The sequence below is a fragment of the Eublepharis macularius genome, chromosome 5, assembly GCF_028583425.1.
Source record: "Eublepharis macularius isolate TG4126 chromosome 5, MPM_Emac_v1.0, whole genome shotgun sequence".
Lineage (NCBI taxonomy): Eukaryota > Metazoa > Chordata > Lepidosauria > Squamata > Eublepharidae > Eublepharis > Eublepharis macularius.
In genome coordinates, this window is record NC_072794.1 from 129,923,792 (window position 1) to 129,938,376 (window position 14,585).

Here is a 14,585-nt window from a genome sequence, read left to right on the forward strand (position 1 = left end):
TGCAGTGCTGCGGGCAAAGCTGGTATTCATGTAACCATCCTCCACTGAAAAGTACAGTTCTGTGCAGCAGAACAACAGTGGGAGTGGGTGAGCCAGAAGTCTTATCAGTAGTGCACCTTCTAGAATAGTTATTGGGGTCTCCAGGGACAATGCCAGAAAAAGTTAACAAGTTTAGCAACTATTTGGGGGAAACTGGTTTATAATTGTGAATTACGCCTACTGTAATCATAGATCAATAATATTTACAAAATCCCAATTAAGTAACAAAACTGACCTATCTTGTAAGGCTGTTGTAGATATTAGAATTGCTTTTATTAAATGTTTTGTGAACTGCTCTGAGCACTGGCAGAGAAAGCAAGGCAAAAACAATAAATAAATTACTGACATCATGTATGCGAAATGTTTTCAGTCCTTAAGACAAACATTTTGATTAGCATTATGGAAGGCAGATGGTATGGGGAAAGCAGCAAAGGTCATTTAAATCTGCTACTGTCACAGCTGACCAGTGTTCTTCCTGCCAACATTATAAACTGGATAGCACTACAGGAGAACTGTTTCCCAGATAGGCAACAATTAGACGAGAACATCTTTCCCTGAACACACATAAAATCACTTACACCTGGATGTAATGCTTATGGAATGCTATTATTATTCAGCACTAGCATAAATGAAGTAATACAAGAGGTAAGGGCCCATCAGTGCCCTAAATTCTAGACTCATTAACTAGAGGAGGAGATTTTGCTATAGATGGTACTGAGTTCATGCAAGGAAAAGCCAGTTTCCTTTCACCAGAAGCTTATGGACACAGAGCATTCATTCTGGGATTCAGGAAACAGGTGAACCCAATCAGATGACTGCTACGCGCTCTATGTCTGATGGCACAAATGCATGCAAGTTACCTCTGCTTTCCCAGTAATGTGTTAGCACAAAAAGTACTTCCCCCAAAAAAGGCAGGAACTAGCATAGGAGAAGGTATTCCAACATCTCATCTCATCACCACTGTGCCGACTATGCCGGCCCTCACACTGGCAGTGTAACAAAATAGGATTACTGGGCTACTGCAGGCTGAACACAGAATGCCTAGGTATGTATCCCAAACCTGGTTTGGGGCCTACACAGACTTACAGTCTGAACAAAAAGTGCTGAACTTAGATATTTGAGAGCCTGGTGGAGATCCTTTCCTAACACCTGATAACAAGGGATATGGAAAAGTTAATGGCAGTGTTTAAAATACAGAGGCATTCCTATTCAGCCCCAGAGAGGATCTCCTGTCACATGTATATTGTAGAGCTTACCAAAGTAATCATCCTCTTAGACAGCTCTACAACCATGGAAAACCTTGATGTGATGAGGGACTCCTTAATGAGATCAGAGCAGTCAAGTACGTACTTTATAGCTATGAACTCTAATCAGAATTTTTTGCTGTATGCCAACAGTGATTATTTTTCATAGATTCAAGACAGCTGACAAATCATCGTACAAGGATCATAAGAACAGAAGTGAACCATTTGTTCTTATTGAGCTGCTTAGGGAACTCTGCCTTTATACACGCAGATGCTAGAATCACTATATTCTAGGAGGAAGATAGCAGTAGGACCACTTAAAAGGTTCATCTGAACTACAAGGTAGGAAGTGGGTTAGCAGATATGTATGCTATCCAGATTACTCTCAAATACTTATGGTTGTTGTGTAATTTCACCAATATTCAGTTGAATGGCCTGAGCCTGACCACACTTTCACACATCAATTATTTTGCAAAATACAACAAAATTACTCTCCAAATCTTCTAGCCCAGGCATTTCCCTCTTCCCGTGAAGAAATAACAGTTGTCTTTTAATGCCAGTATACTTGCCCTGAACCTTCAGTGGACCAATGACTTAACACAGAGTAGATACATGCAAAAAGAGAAACATAAAAGCCCAAATATATCTCAAGTTTATTAAAGAAACTAATTTAATCATGCCAACAAAGCATCTAGTCCTCCACCCTTCTGGGCTTGGTGAGAAACCCATGTAAATCCAGCCCTAAGAGCTGAGCAAAGAAACTCAGATGGGCAGGAACCAAAGCAGCAAAACAAGGACATCCCCTTTCCTCCTAGCAATTCTCTAGGACCTTCTGCTTTGGCCTATACTGCAACATTTGTCCTTCTATAAACAAAAGGGGAGCATTATTTAGATAAGCCCTGAGCATGTACGGTACCACTTATATATATACTGAATGTCTCAGCAACTTTGTAGGCTGTTCTGAGACTCACAGCACTTCAGAGATCATAATTCTCAGCAAAATTATCTTTCGCCAATTGAGTACTGCACCACAACAGGGCCATACCTTTTCTTCTAGGGCTGCCATCCGCTCTTTCAAGTGAAGCTGTAGGCGCTCATTGGACTCACTTAGCAGCCTATCCACAGTATCAGACAACCGTTTGTTATGCTCCTCATTCATCTTCTCCCGCTGACGGGCCTGTGAGGAAAATCAAGATCAGCCAAGCAACTCCAAGCAGATTTGCCTTAAGACTAGGGGTGTGCGATTCGGGTTTCTGATTCAGGTAGAGTACCCGAATTGGACCTGATTCGTAATGATTCATGATTTCCAAATCGGGCCCAGCATGCCAAATTGGGCCCAGCTGGCCACTGCAGCAGCGAAGGTTGGCGGTGTGGGCCCTGCAGGAGATGGCTCTGGCCTTCCTCACCACCCAGCTGGCTGCTGCAGCGGTGGAGGTTGGCGGTGTGGGCCCTGCAGGAGCTGGCTCTGGCCTTCCTCACCACTCAGCTGGCTGCTGCAGTGGCAGAGGTTGGCGGTGTGGGCCCTGCAGAAGCTGGCTCCAGCCTTCCCCACCACCCAGCTGGCCGATGCAGCGGCAGAGGTGGCGGTGCGGGCCCCACAGGACCTGGCTCCGGCCTTCCACACTGCCCAGCTGGCCGTTGCGGCAGTGGAGCGGGCCCCGAAGGAGCCAGCTCTGGCCTTCCCCGCCAACCAGCTGGCCACTATAGCGGCGGAGGAGGTTGCGCAGTCCCTGCAGGAGCCAGCTCCGGCTTTCCCCACTGCCCAGCTGGCCGCTGTGGAGGAAAAGGAAGTGCAGGTGGCGGAGGAGCTGGCTCCAGCCTTCTCCATCGGCCAGCTGATCAGCCTCCCCTCTCCCTGTCAGCCAGGTAAGTGGGGTGGGTAGGTTTGCCCCAGGGGGGTGGGGAGTTTGCTCCCCCTCACTTCAGTATGCTCCGAATCCTTACAGAGCATACCGAAGTGAGCTAAATACCAGATTCTGGTAATTCCAGATTTTTTCCCCACTTCGGATAAACCCAAAGCGGGAAACCCAAATAATTTTTGAGGTGCACACCCCTACTTAAGACTGCTGTAAAAATAGCTATAATTTTTTTTTTAAGACTAGAAATTATCCTTCACTACTCTCAGCCCATCTTGACACAGAAATGTCTTCACAACCAACCAACCCTGCTATGCGCCCCCTCATCAGCTGTGAGTGTCAAAAGGTTTAGGAATGTATGTTCTAAGCTGCCATAGGTACAGCTGCATTAATTTATACTAGCAGAGACAGTGATCCCTGTGAATATTTATTATAGTGAAAATTAGAAATGAATTCTTCTGAGCACAAATTTATTCTAGGTTATAAGAATGACAAATGGGCAACTATTTCCCCAGTACAAAACTAGCATTTTAAACTGGTATTGTTAGCAGCCACTGAATCATCAGTGCTAGATAACATGGAACAGTCTGGTTAACAGACCTTATGCAGCAGGGAGAGAAAGCAATCTAGACAGAAGTAGAGTTCGAGAAAAGACACATTTTAGCTCAGAACTTGGATTCAGTACATAGGTGCAATCAGAGTGAAGGATTGTAAGAGATGCACCACATTACTTTGTATGTGTGAAGTGGTCTTTCGGTATGGTTGGCTGCCCCAGTTTTAAGCCATCAAACCATATCCCTTATAAACTGGGCTATAATAGTGTGGTTGAAGACCTGGGGCAAGCAGTCATCTTCTCACTTGGTTTGTACCATACAATTCTGTTACAAGTAGGGGTGTGCATGGCCGAAAGATTCGGGTTTCCTGCTTTGGGTTTACCCGAAGTGGGAAAAAAATTGGGGAACCCCAAACCCCGAAATGGCAAGCCGCTTTGGGAGATGGATATTTAAATCGCTTCGGTATACTCCATAAAGTTTCAGAGCATAGCAAAGTGAGGGGGGAAGCTGTGTCTCTCTGCCTCCTCCGTCTCCACCACCGTCACAGTGACCATTTGAGGGATGGAATGGCCCAGAGACAGTTCCTCTGCCACTGCGCTGCCGCCACCAGGGCCCGCAGCAGCCAACTGTCTGGCGAGGAAGGCCGGAGTTGCCTCTACGCAGCCATGCCGCTGCCTCCGGGGCCTGCAGCGGCCAGCTGGGCTGCGGGGAAGGCAGGAGCCGCCTCTGCGCGGCCATGCTGCCACCTCTGCGGTGGGATCGCCACCACCTGCCAACTGAAGCCAGCCCTGATCCCAAAGCTTCCCGAAGCAACCTGAATGTTTCAGGAAACTTTGATTTGGGATTTCGGAATTGGGGCCAGCATGCTGGCTCTTATTCAGACATCTCGAATCTTTACAGATCGGGTCCGATTCGGGTATTTTTCCCGAATCGGAATCTTGACGCACACACCCCTAGTTACAAACTTTCCAGTTCTGAACAACTAGCAACAAATACAGAAGTTAATACCAAAATCATTCTTCACAACATCATCATCACCAAAGCAGCTGTAGTGTAATGGAATTTAACCTACCCTTGCTAGTTCTTGGTTCTTTTCCTCCAACTGAGTCTCCAACTGCCGTAGTCGCTCTTCAATACTGCCATGCCTTTCCTCTGCCTGTGCAAAACAAGACAGTCTTCCAAGGAGGCGGCAATGCTTACAAACTCTGGAGATATGGCTTAACATGCTCTTCCATAAATCCATGGTGGATTTACAGGAAATTTGTGTGGGTGGCAAACAAAAATGAATGTAAAGACAACAGAATTTTTCAAGCCTTGCACTAGAGTACAGGTATAAGCAACAGACTGCGGACTCTTGCTAAGCTCAGACCTAAGATAATCTTGTACCAGATGAGGGTTGAAGAAAGGCGGGGTAAGTCTCTGAATTTTGATGTACTGCATTTTTATGATTCAGTGTAATCCTTGTAGTATATAGGCAGAGGGGCTTACAAGAATCGCTCACATTCTCTGCCCCAAGCTCAGTTCTTAAACATGTGGATAAATGTACATACATCAAACTCCCAATTATAGCATAACCAAGTTAAATGGGCCTCAGTCTCTTATTGCAAGTTTGTATAACCTGAAGAAAATTAAATGAAAAGGTCTTCACCTCCTCCAACTTTCTCCTCCATCTTAGGGAAATTCTAGTTCTAGGCTTTGCTGGCAGCTCCTGGACATGCACTTGCCTTAGTGAGTGCTGCTATCCTCTGGGCCAGTTCAGCCTCCACCTCTGGAAGCGTCTCTGCTTTCCGCATTGTCTGCTGCAGCTTCTGCTCTGCCAGTTCTAGAAGCTCCTGGAGGTGCCGTGCCTTCTCCTCACACTGTGGATCAATGCCAGATGGCAGCAATAATGTTAAAAACACCATGTTAAAATGTTAAAAATACCACAGCCCTACAGCCACTCTCTTCTTTGAAGGAAGAGTGCTTGATTCAGTGGCTGCACATGCCTCAGACTCTGTCCAAGAAAGCTGTGCACCAAAAATGTTATTCCACAAGGATATATTCCTACAAAAGCTTTATAGTACTTAATCCTGTCCAACTCTCAGTATTATTTTACAGACAATTGAAGTCTGGGCCTGTGGTCTCCATCACACCAAGATTAATACTATGAAGAGACAACCTGGCCCAGTTTCCCAGCTAAAGAGCCAAAGTGAAGGCCAAGCAGTACTGCTTGGGGGACCCTTCTTTTGGATGAGAAGAAAAAGATGCACAGACAGAATATTCTGCTGAGAGGGAAATGGGGCACCGAAAGATAGGTCTCATCACCCATGTATCTCTCAGACTGATTGCCACTAGTATTTCAGGTGCCATGGCACCAAAACCCATTACCTGGCGATGAAGAGAATCTTTATTAGCAAGCTCATTCTCTAGTTTGTCGTTGAGATCATGAATAGAAGTGGCTTCTCTCTGAGCTGCCAGATAGCGCTTCTCCAGGGTGGTGATCCTCTCCTCCATATCATCTTTCTGGGCCAAAGCCTGAGGGTGTAAGGTGTGAAGAACATGACTCACTTTTGTTTATTAAGCTGACATAACTCTCCTCCTGAATTACAGCATGGGCAGGAAAGCTCTGGTCTGCTGCAGCCAGATCCCACACTTGAACGCTTCATAGCAAAGAGGTACCTTGATATGGGTTAAAGGATTTTTAGACCCCGTTCCATAAAATCTTATTATGAGCACACATTCAAGCTGACATCACACAAAGCATGCAGACACGTAAGATAGCCTTGCTCTAGTATCACAATTCTTCCTCTGAGATATCCTGCTTGTCAGATAGGTCTCAGGTAGGTTAGAAGGGTCACTGAGCAAAGTATGAACATGTTCTTGTTTTGGTTATTAAAATTAAGATTTTAACCTTGAATGCATTCCTTCTCAGGAGCATATCAAGATATATGGCTTCAGCTTCTCAAATGTTTGTATAATTCATTTGTCACTCAAACTTGTCAGTTACCATGTATTCTGGAAAATATGTCATTTTGCAGCATTCTGACAGGGTGTTTATAATAACCTTTTGATCTTTTATTCTGTAAACAAATAGCAATTATTCTGTAAACAATCAGTACTGAGGGTATATAAAGCCCTCCAATGTAACTGGTCCTTAAACATTTCAGCCTTGAAATTGGTGATATGTGTCATGGGCTTGTTCTATACACAATAAACCCATATTTCTTTATAGATCACTGGCTTTGGTATCTTGATTCTGTTTGAGGTTATTGGCTGAAGGGGGCGTGAACTGAAACACAGAGTACTCTAAAATAAATCCCCCTTCCATATGATAGCCATTTTTTATTTTGCTGTTGGATAACTCAGCCCCTGGATGCTATTTCAATAGTTGTCTTCTGCAGGCAGAAGCTCAGAGTGCTACTGTGTCTTGGTGACACTTGAGTAAACTGATAGAATTTTTAATAGTAGGTTTTTTAATGGACCCAGGGTTTCTATGACATAATTTCCACTGTTTGAACAGAACTCTCTAACCTCTCGTAGGTCCCTCTGGTACTTGCTGCTCATTTCTTCTGATTTGATTAAGTCCCTCCTGGCGGTGCTTAGATCTTCTTCCAGCTCAGCAACACTGGCAGCCAGAGCAGATAACCGCTCTTTCGCTTGTGCCAGCTCAAAGTTTTGCTTCTCTAAAAGTTCCTGCAGTTCTACAGACCGACTTGCCTCATCATCTGGGTGTATAGATCCATTAGGAAGTCTCTGTAAAAACACAAGAAAAGATGTCGGTCTCCAGTGAAATACACAATACTCACTGCAATTCACAGTGAGAGCACTGAAAAAAATTCCCCTCTTGGTGAAATTTCTGGAAATTACTTCCTCACGTGACAATATATCAGCACTGTAGATACTATCAGTTCTTCTTTAACCTAGCAATGTGGACATATTACTTTTTTTTTTTTTTGAAAAATTTTTATTGGGTTAGAATCCATTATTTCCACATTTACATTCAATTTTCCCCAATTTTTTCATCTCTAACCCCCTCCCTTTCCCCCCCCCTTTTTGTTGACTTCCAACAGCTTTCCAACCCTTTGTCCCCTTTCCCTTACTTTTATTAGCTTCCTCTATCTAAAACAAATATATATTCTCCATTATTCTAAGCAGTACATCCTTAACTATTTTTAACATTATATGCCCAAACTGTAAGCCTTTGTTTCCATCTTAGATAAACAATTTATCCCAATTTTTCAATTTCAGGTATTTCTATATATCATAAACCATATAGATCATACATTCGTTTATATCAAACAATTTGACTTATTCTCTATATATATTACTCATTCTATCTTTTTATAATAGTTCTATATATCTCTCCTCACGTAGTCAATCAATTTGACCCATCTATATCTTCAGACATTCAGTTTGGTACAAAACTTGTCAGAAAAAAAAAGAAAATATTGTTAGTTAATCGCTCCTTATATTTAGTCCTTATAATTAATTATTTTCTCTATGTTCTGTTTGTTAACCTATATATATCTATATATATGTCAATCTATTAATCTGACTGCTTATTAATTCACATTTATCTCTTCTCCCCCCGGTAAAGTCTCCCCCCTCTACTTCAATACTTCAGTAGTTCTCAAACTGCCACAGTTTTCCTCCCACCTCCCATTTCTTCTCCAGGTATTGTTTCAGCTTCTCCCAGTCTGTGTTGAACTGCCCTGAGTCCAGATCTCTCAATTTTCTTGTCATCTTGTCCATTTCAGCCATATACAGCAATTTGTAAGTCCAATCTTCAATAGTTGGCACTTCTTGTACTTTCCATTTTTGCGCATACAAAAGTCTAGCTGCTGCTGTCATATAAAATATCAACGTCCTGTGTTGGGCTGGAATTCCCTCCATTCCCAAGTTCAGTAGCAGGAGTTCTGGGTTCTTATTAATTTGAAATTGTAAAATTTCACTCATTTCTCTTATTATTTCCCCCCAGTACTGCCTGGCTACCTCACACGACCACCACATATGATAGAGGGAGCCCTCATGCTTCTTACATTTCCAGCATTTATTAGAAGTATTCGAATTCCCTAGCGCAATCTTCTTTGGTGTCATGTACCAACGATAGATCATTTTATAAATGTTCTCTTTGATATTAATACATGTCGTTGTCTTCAATGTAGTTTTCCACAAGTATTCCCATGCCTCCATTGTTATTTCTTTATTAAAGTTTATAGCCCATTTCACCATTTGTGTTTTAACTATCTCATCCTCGGTATACCACTTCAACAGTACTTGGTATACCTTGGATATTCTTTTCTTATCTTCTTTAAGAAGGGTCTGCTCTAGTTCCGAATTCTCTATTCGTATACCTCCCTTTACAGAGTCCGAATTATATAAGTCTCTGATCTGTCTATACTGGAACCAATCGTAGTTAGGTGATAGTTCCTCTTGTGTCTTTATTCTAAGTTTGGATGCTTCAGTTTTAGTTATTTCTTTATACGTTAAACATTGTTGTTCATTATCAACAGCTCTCGGGTCTATCACCTCATATGGAACCACCCACAAAGGGGTTCCTTCTTGTAGATAAATTCTGTACTTCTTCCAGATTATGTATAGACTTCTCCGAACAAAGTGATGCAGGAACATCGAGTTGACCTTTACTTTGTCATGCCATAAATATGCGTGCCATCCAAATATTTTTTTATATCCCTCTAGGGCTAATAGTTTCTTGTTCTTTAATGTCATCCATTCTTTCAACCAAACTAGGCAGATTGCATCATGATAAAGTCTCAGATTGGGCAGTTGCATTCCGCCTCTTTCCTTTGCATCTTGTAAAACTTTCACTTTCACTCGAGGCTTCTTGCCTGCCCAAACAAAATCTGATATTTTCCTCTGCCATTTTTCAAATTGTTTGGAGTCTCTGATGATTGGTATTGTCTGTAGCAAAAACATTACTCTTGGTAACACATTCATCTTAACTGCTGCAATCCTGCCCAACCATGACAAATTCAATCTATTCCATTTAATCAAGTCTCTCTCTATCTGAGTCCATAGTTTTTCATAATTGTTTTTGAATAGATCTATGTTCTTTGCAGTTAATTCGACTCCCAAATATTTCACTTTACTTGTTACTTCACAATCCGTTGTTTCCATTAACAATTGTTGTTTCTGCTTAGTCATATTTTTGCATAATATCTTTGACTTCTTTTTGTTAATGAAGAAACCTGCCAAGTCTCCAAACTCCTTGATCTTATCTATCACTCTTGGCATGTTCTCCAATGGGTCCTCTACAATTAACATTATGTCATCCGCAAATGCTCTGACCTTGTATGAATAGTCCTTTATTTTTATTCCACGAATTTCATCATCTTGACGTATTTGTATCATCAGAATCTCCAATACTAAAATGAACAACAATGGAGATAACGGGCAACCTTGTCTTGTTCCTTTACTTATCGTCAATTTCTTGGTCAATTCATCATTCACCACAATTGCTGCAGTCTGGTCTCTATAAATTTCCTTAATTGCTCTGATGAATCTTTCTCCCAATTGTAGCTTTTCCATAGTGGCAAACATAAAGTCCCAGTTTAAATTGTCAAACGCTTTTTCAGCGTCAACAAAGAAGAAACCAACCTCTTTGTCACAACGCTTGTCATAATATTCAATAGCATTGATCACTGTCCTTAAGTTGTCTCTTATTTGTCTGTCTGGCAAAAAGCCTGCTTGTTCCTCCTCTATGACTTCCGAGAGCCACCCCTTCAATCTCTCCGCCAATATCTTCGCAAAAATTTTGTAGTCATTGTTGAGTAGCGATATAGGTCTATAATTTTTCACATTAGTCAGGTCTTGGCCCTCTTTTGGGATCAATGATATATTCGCTTCACTCCAAGTTTCTGGAATCCTTTGATCCCTTAAAACCCCATTCATCACCTCTTTTAGGAATGGTGCCAGTTCATTAGCCATTGTCTTATAGAATTTAGCCGTAAGTCCATCTGGCCCTGGCGCCTTTCCTAGATTTGCAGATTGTATTGCCTTACTTATTTCCTCGTCAGTTACTTCACTATTCAACTTATTTCTCCAAGCTTCCGAGATTTCTGGAAGTTTGGTTTTCTCCAAATATGACGCTATTGATTCTTTGTTTACTTCTTTTTTATTATACAGCTTAGCGTAAAATTTATAAAAGGCTCTACTAATGGTAGCCTGCTCCAAATACGTTTTGTTATCTTCGCAAATTTTATTTATTATCTTCTTTTCCCTTTTCTTCTTCAATTGCCATGCCAGGTACTTCCCAGGTTTATTAGCACCCTCAAACGCTTTTTGATTCAGTCTTTTGAGATTCCACTCCAATTCTTTATTGCTCATTGCTGTTAGCTGTTCTTGAAGTATTTTAATTTCCTGGTATACCTTCTTTTTCCCTGGTCTCTTTTTTAGCTGTATTTCTTTGGCTTTTATTTTCTCCTCAATCTCTTGTCTTTTCTCCTCTTTCTTCTTTCTTGCTCTACCATTTAAGTCCATTAGTATGCCCCTTACAACCGCCTTATAAGCATCCCAAACTTTATTGGTTGGTACTTCTTTATTCACGTTGTATTGTATAAAAAACTTTGTCTCTCTTCTCAGTATTTCCATATTCTCTCTTTCCTGTAACAAGTCCTCATTTATTCTCCATGCTTTCCTTTTTCTCTTTTTTCCAAATTTCCACATAATTGGGTTGTGATCTGAGCCTACCATAGGCATTATTTCTACCTCCTTAGTCCATAATGCTAAGTCTTTTGAGGCCCAGATCATATCAATTCTTGATAATGTAGAATGCCTTGCAGAATAAAAGGTAAACTGTCTGCTTTTAGGATATTCTCTCCTCCATACATCTTCAAGAGTCTCTTGTTGAATCAACTCAAAAAAAAGCTTTGGTAATAGTCCTCTTTTCTTTTGTGCCGTTGTAGTCTTTTTGTCTAGTTCCAAGTCTGTCACTCCATTGAAGTCTCCAGCAAGAATTATCTGGTCGTATGCAAGATCGTCTAAATGCTTCCTTAAATCCTCAAAGAAGCTTTCTTTTGCACCGTTAGGTGCATAAAGTCCGACTACCAACACTCTCTTTAAATTCCAAATACATTCCACTGCTACAAATCTAGCTTCCACATCTCTCATAACAAATTTTGGCTGTAGCTCCTCTTTTATGTACAACACCACTCCTCTTTTTTTCTTGTTGGAGGCCGCTACATATTCTTTGCCCAATTTTCCAGATTTTAAATATTTTACATCCTGCTTTCTGATATGGGTCTCTTGCAAACAAACAATATCACATTTTTGTTTTAGTAGCCAGTGAAAAGTATTTTTCCTCTTATTCGGTGAGTTTAGTCCATTTACATTCCAAGATAATACTTTACACTCCATACTCATGATCTTGTTGGTAAGTCTTTTTCATTGTCCTTAATAAATCGCTCCATCTCTCGCTCAGATCTGATGCGTTTTTTGGCCCCTCCAAACTCAAAGGACACTCCTTCCGGTAACTCCCATCTGTACCTGATTTTCATGTCCTTCAAAATCTGAATTAGCACTTTATATTTTTTCCGGTCCAGTAACACTGATCTGGGCAGTTCCTTCATTATAATAATCGTCTTGCCATCAATCTCCAATGGATCTTGAAACTGTTTTGTCACAATCCTCTCTTTCATATTTCGTGTTGTAAACTGCACAATCACATCTCTTGGTAGTTTCCTCTGGGTTGCTATTCTCGAATTCACACGGTATGCCACATCTAGGATAGCCACAACTTCCTCCTCCTCCTTCCCCAGGTACTCAGCCAACACCTCAGTCATCTGTTCTTGCGCTGACTTTCCTTCCACTTCTGGCAAGCCACGAAAACGTAGCTGCTTCTCCATATGTTTAGTTTCTGCAACTGACATTCTCCCCTTCACCAATCTCATCTCTGTTTGTTGCGTGTCTGCTAAATTCTCCATCGCGTCTTCTACTGTTTTAACTCTCTGCTGCGTTCCTTGTAATTCATTTCGTATTGTTTCCATACCTTTTTTCACTTCTGACAGCTCCGATTTTACTGTCTGTGTAACCTCTTTAACCTCTTTTATCAGCTCCAATTTCGTGTCCTTAAGTTCTTTAATCATATCTAAAAGTTTTTTGTCCAGGTTTTTATCCAGGTTTTCTATTGCCGATTGCCACTCTTTTTTTGACATCGTGGGGCTTGCTTTAGCTCGCTCCCACGAATCCGCTCTCTTCCTTAACTCCGTGGCGTAAAATTTAACGTTTTTCTATTTTAAATGTCCCGGTCTTCTTATAGAAATTAAGTTTTAAAGAGTCCAAAATGTCGGGCGTCTTTTCTCTATGGTTTCTCTATGATTTTGTAATCCAAGATGGCCTACTTCCTCTTCCGCTGAAGCCGCGACCCTTCCCCTTTCAAAAATGGCGATTCCCTACTTCCTGCCCTCCAGCAAGGGCCGCTTCTCTCCAGCCACTCTATTGTTATTACGCACTTCCTGTCTCCCGTCTTCCCACAGCAGATCTCGCGATGGTGTCTTTTTCTCACAGCTCCAAAGCCACAGGTATTCAAAACAATAGTCCCATTTCTTTAATAACTTCTTTAAACTTAGTCTCTTTTTAAATTCGATTCCTGCCGAGTCTTCCCCTCCTTTTCACTAGTCTGTTGCAGTTTAAAAATCTACTTTTTTTCCTCTCTGTTTTTATCAATCTGTCCCGTCTCAGAAGATAATGATCTTTACCTTCTCTTCACTTTTCTCGGGTTGTAATCGCTGTTTCGATTTTAAGTTCTCCTCTCAGCTTCTTCCCCCAATCGATGCTTGGGTATGTAGGTCTTATGCCAGCCGAATTGGCCCCAAAACTGCCGCAGAGATTATAGCCGACCCGTCGCAAGGTGGGACCTCAAGGATCGGGGGGAGACTCGTTGTGTAAAGCCCCCCCTCGTCCGAGATCTAGCTCACCCTAGGGTCTTGAGCGTTCTTTGCCTGCTCCCCGCCTGAGAGCAGTCGGCCGCGGGCTATTTTCACCCCGCCGGCCGGTTAAAACGGCAGTCCGGTCAGCTCCGCAAGTGGAGCTGCGTTAGACCTCCATGGATCCCAAACAGGAAGTCGCAATGTGGACATATTACTATAGTAATGGTGCCTTCTAGAATTGAGGGGTCTAAGTTCGATGTACACTTTACATTTTAAAATTATTGGCACTTACGCAACTTGCTTATAATTGAGTTTAAAAATATCAAGGATCATATGAATCCTCTCTGCATAAAAAGCACTCTTCCAAACTGCAGGAATTCCCATCACTGTCCCACGGCAGCAGACTCCTATTCACAGCAGGACAGCACTCACTTTCCAAAGCATCTTCTGACCAGGCTCTTTTCCCTCAGTCCTTTTGTCATCTTCTCCCACAGGGGCTTCCCTCTGAGAAGGACCTTGCTGGAGAGCACTCACCTGCAAAACAAACCTTCAATGTATTTGGAGAAGAATAAAGATTCCTTAAGTATGAAAATGAAGACATAGATAGCTGCTCACCTGGTCTGCCTTCTGCTACTGCAACCAAAGCCTTTAAAGCTTCTACTACCTCCTCTTTATCTATTATTAAGAAATCCTCACTGCTACCCAAAGGTTTTGTTAGACAATGGATTTTAAATTATGCAATGTATGACGTACCAGTATGCCCATATAGCAATCAGGAAAGTTAGTTTTGTTCTGAGAGGATGCGGTTGGGTGGGGAATGGTAGAATCTGGACACAAGATGATGCCATTTTCAACCATTCGCCTTATTAAGCAAACAAAGACCATTGAATTTATTTATACCTCAGTTTTGGAATGCAAGATGATTTATAGGCAGCCTCTCTTATCCAGTCACTGAGCAGGCCCAATCCTGCTCAGCAGCAGCAACGTTGCTGCATAATATGCCTTCAGTCCATACCCTGGGACTAC

At 41.9% G+C, this 14,585-nt stretch overlaps 1 protein-coding gene across 7 annotated transcripts in view; it reads right to left on the bottom strand.

Annotated features, from left to right (window-relative positions):
* Nucleotides 1-14,585, bottom strand: part of PPFIA4 (PTPRF interacting protein alpha 4) — a 194,075-nt gene that overhangs the window by 62,944 nt on the left and 116,546 nt on the right. For all 7 annotated transcript variants that reach the window (XM_054979374.1, XM_054979371.1, XM_054979372.1 and 4 more), the window contains exons 6-11: nucleotides 13,992-14,093; nucleotides 7,204-7,425; nucleotides 6,061-6,207; nucleotides 5,414-5,552; nucleotides 4,766-4,845; nucleotides 2,329-2,460 (exon numbers count right to left, since the gene is read on the bottom strand). In XM_054979374.1, the coding sequence (XP_054835349.1) occupies nucleotides 2,329-2,460; nucleotides 4,766-4,845; nucleotides 5,414-5,552; nucleotides 6,061-6,207; nucleotides 7,204-7,425; nucleotides 13,992-14,093 (822 nt within the window). The remainder of the gene's footprint in view (nucleotides 1-2,328; nucleotides 2,461-4,765; nucleotides 4,846-5,413; nucleotides 5,553-6,060; nucleotides 6,208-7,203; nucleotides 7,426-13,991; nucleotides 14,094-14,585) is intronic.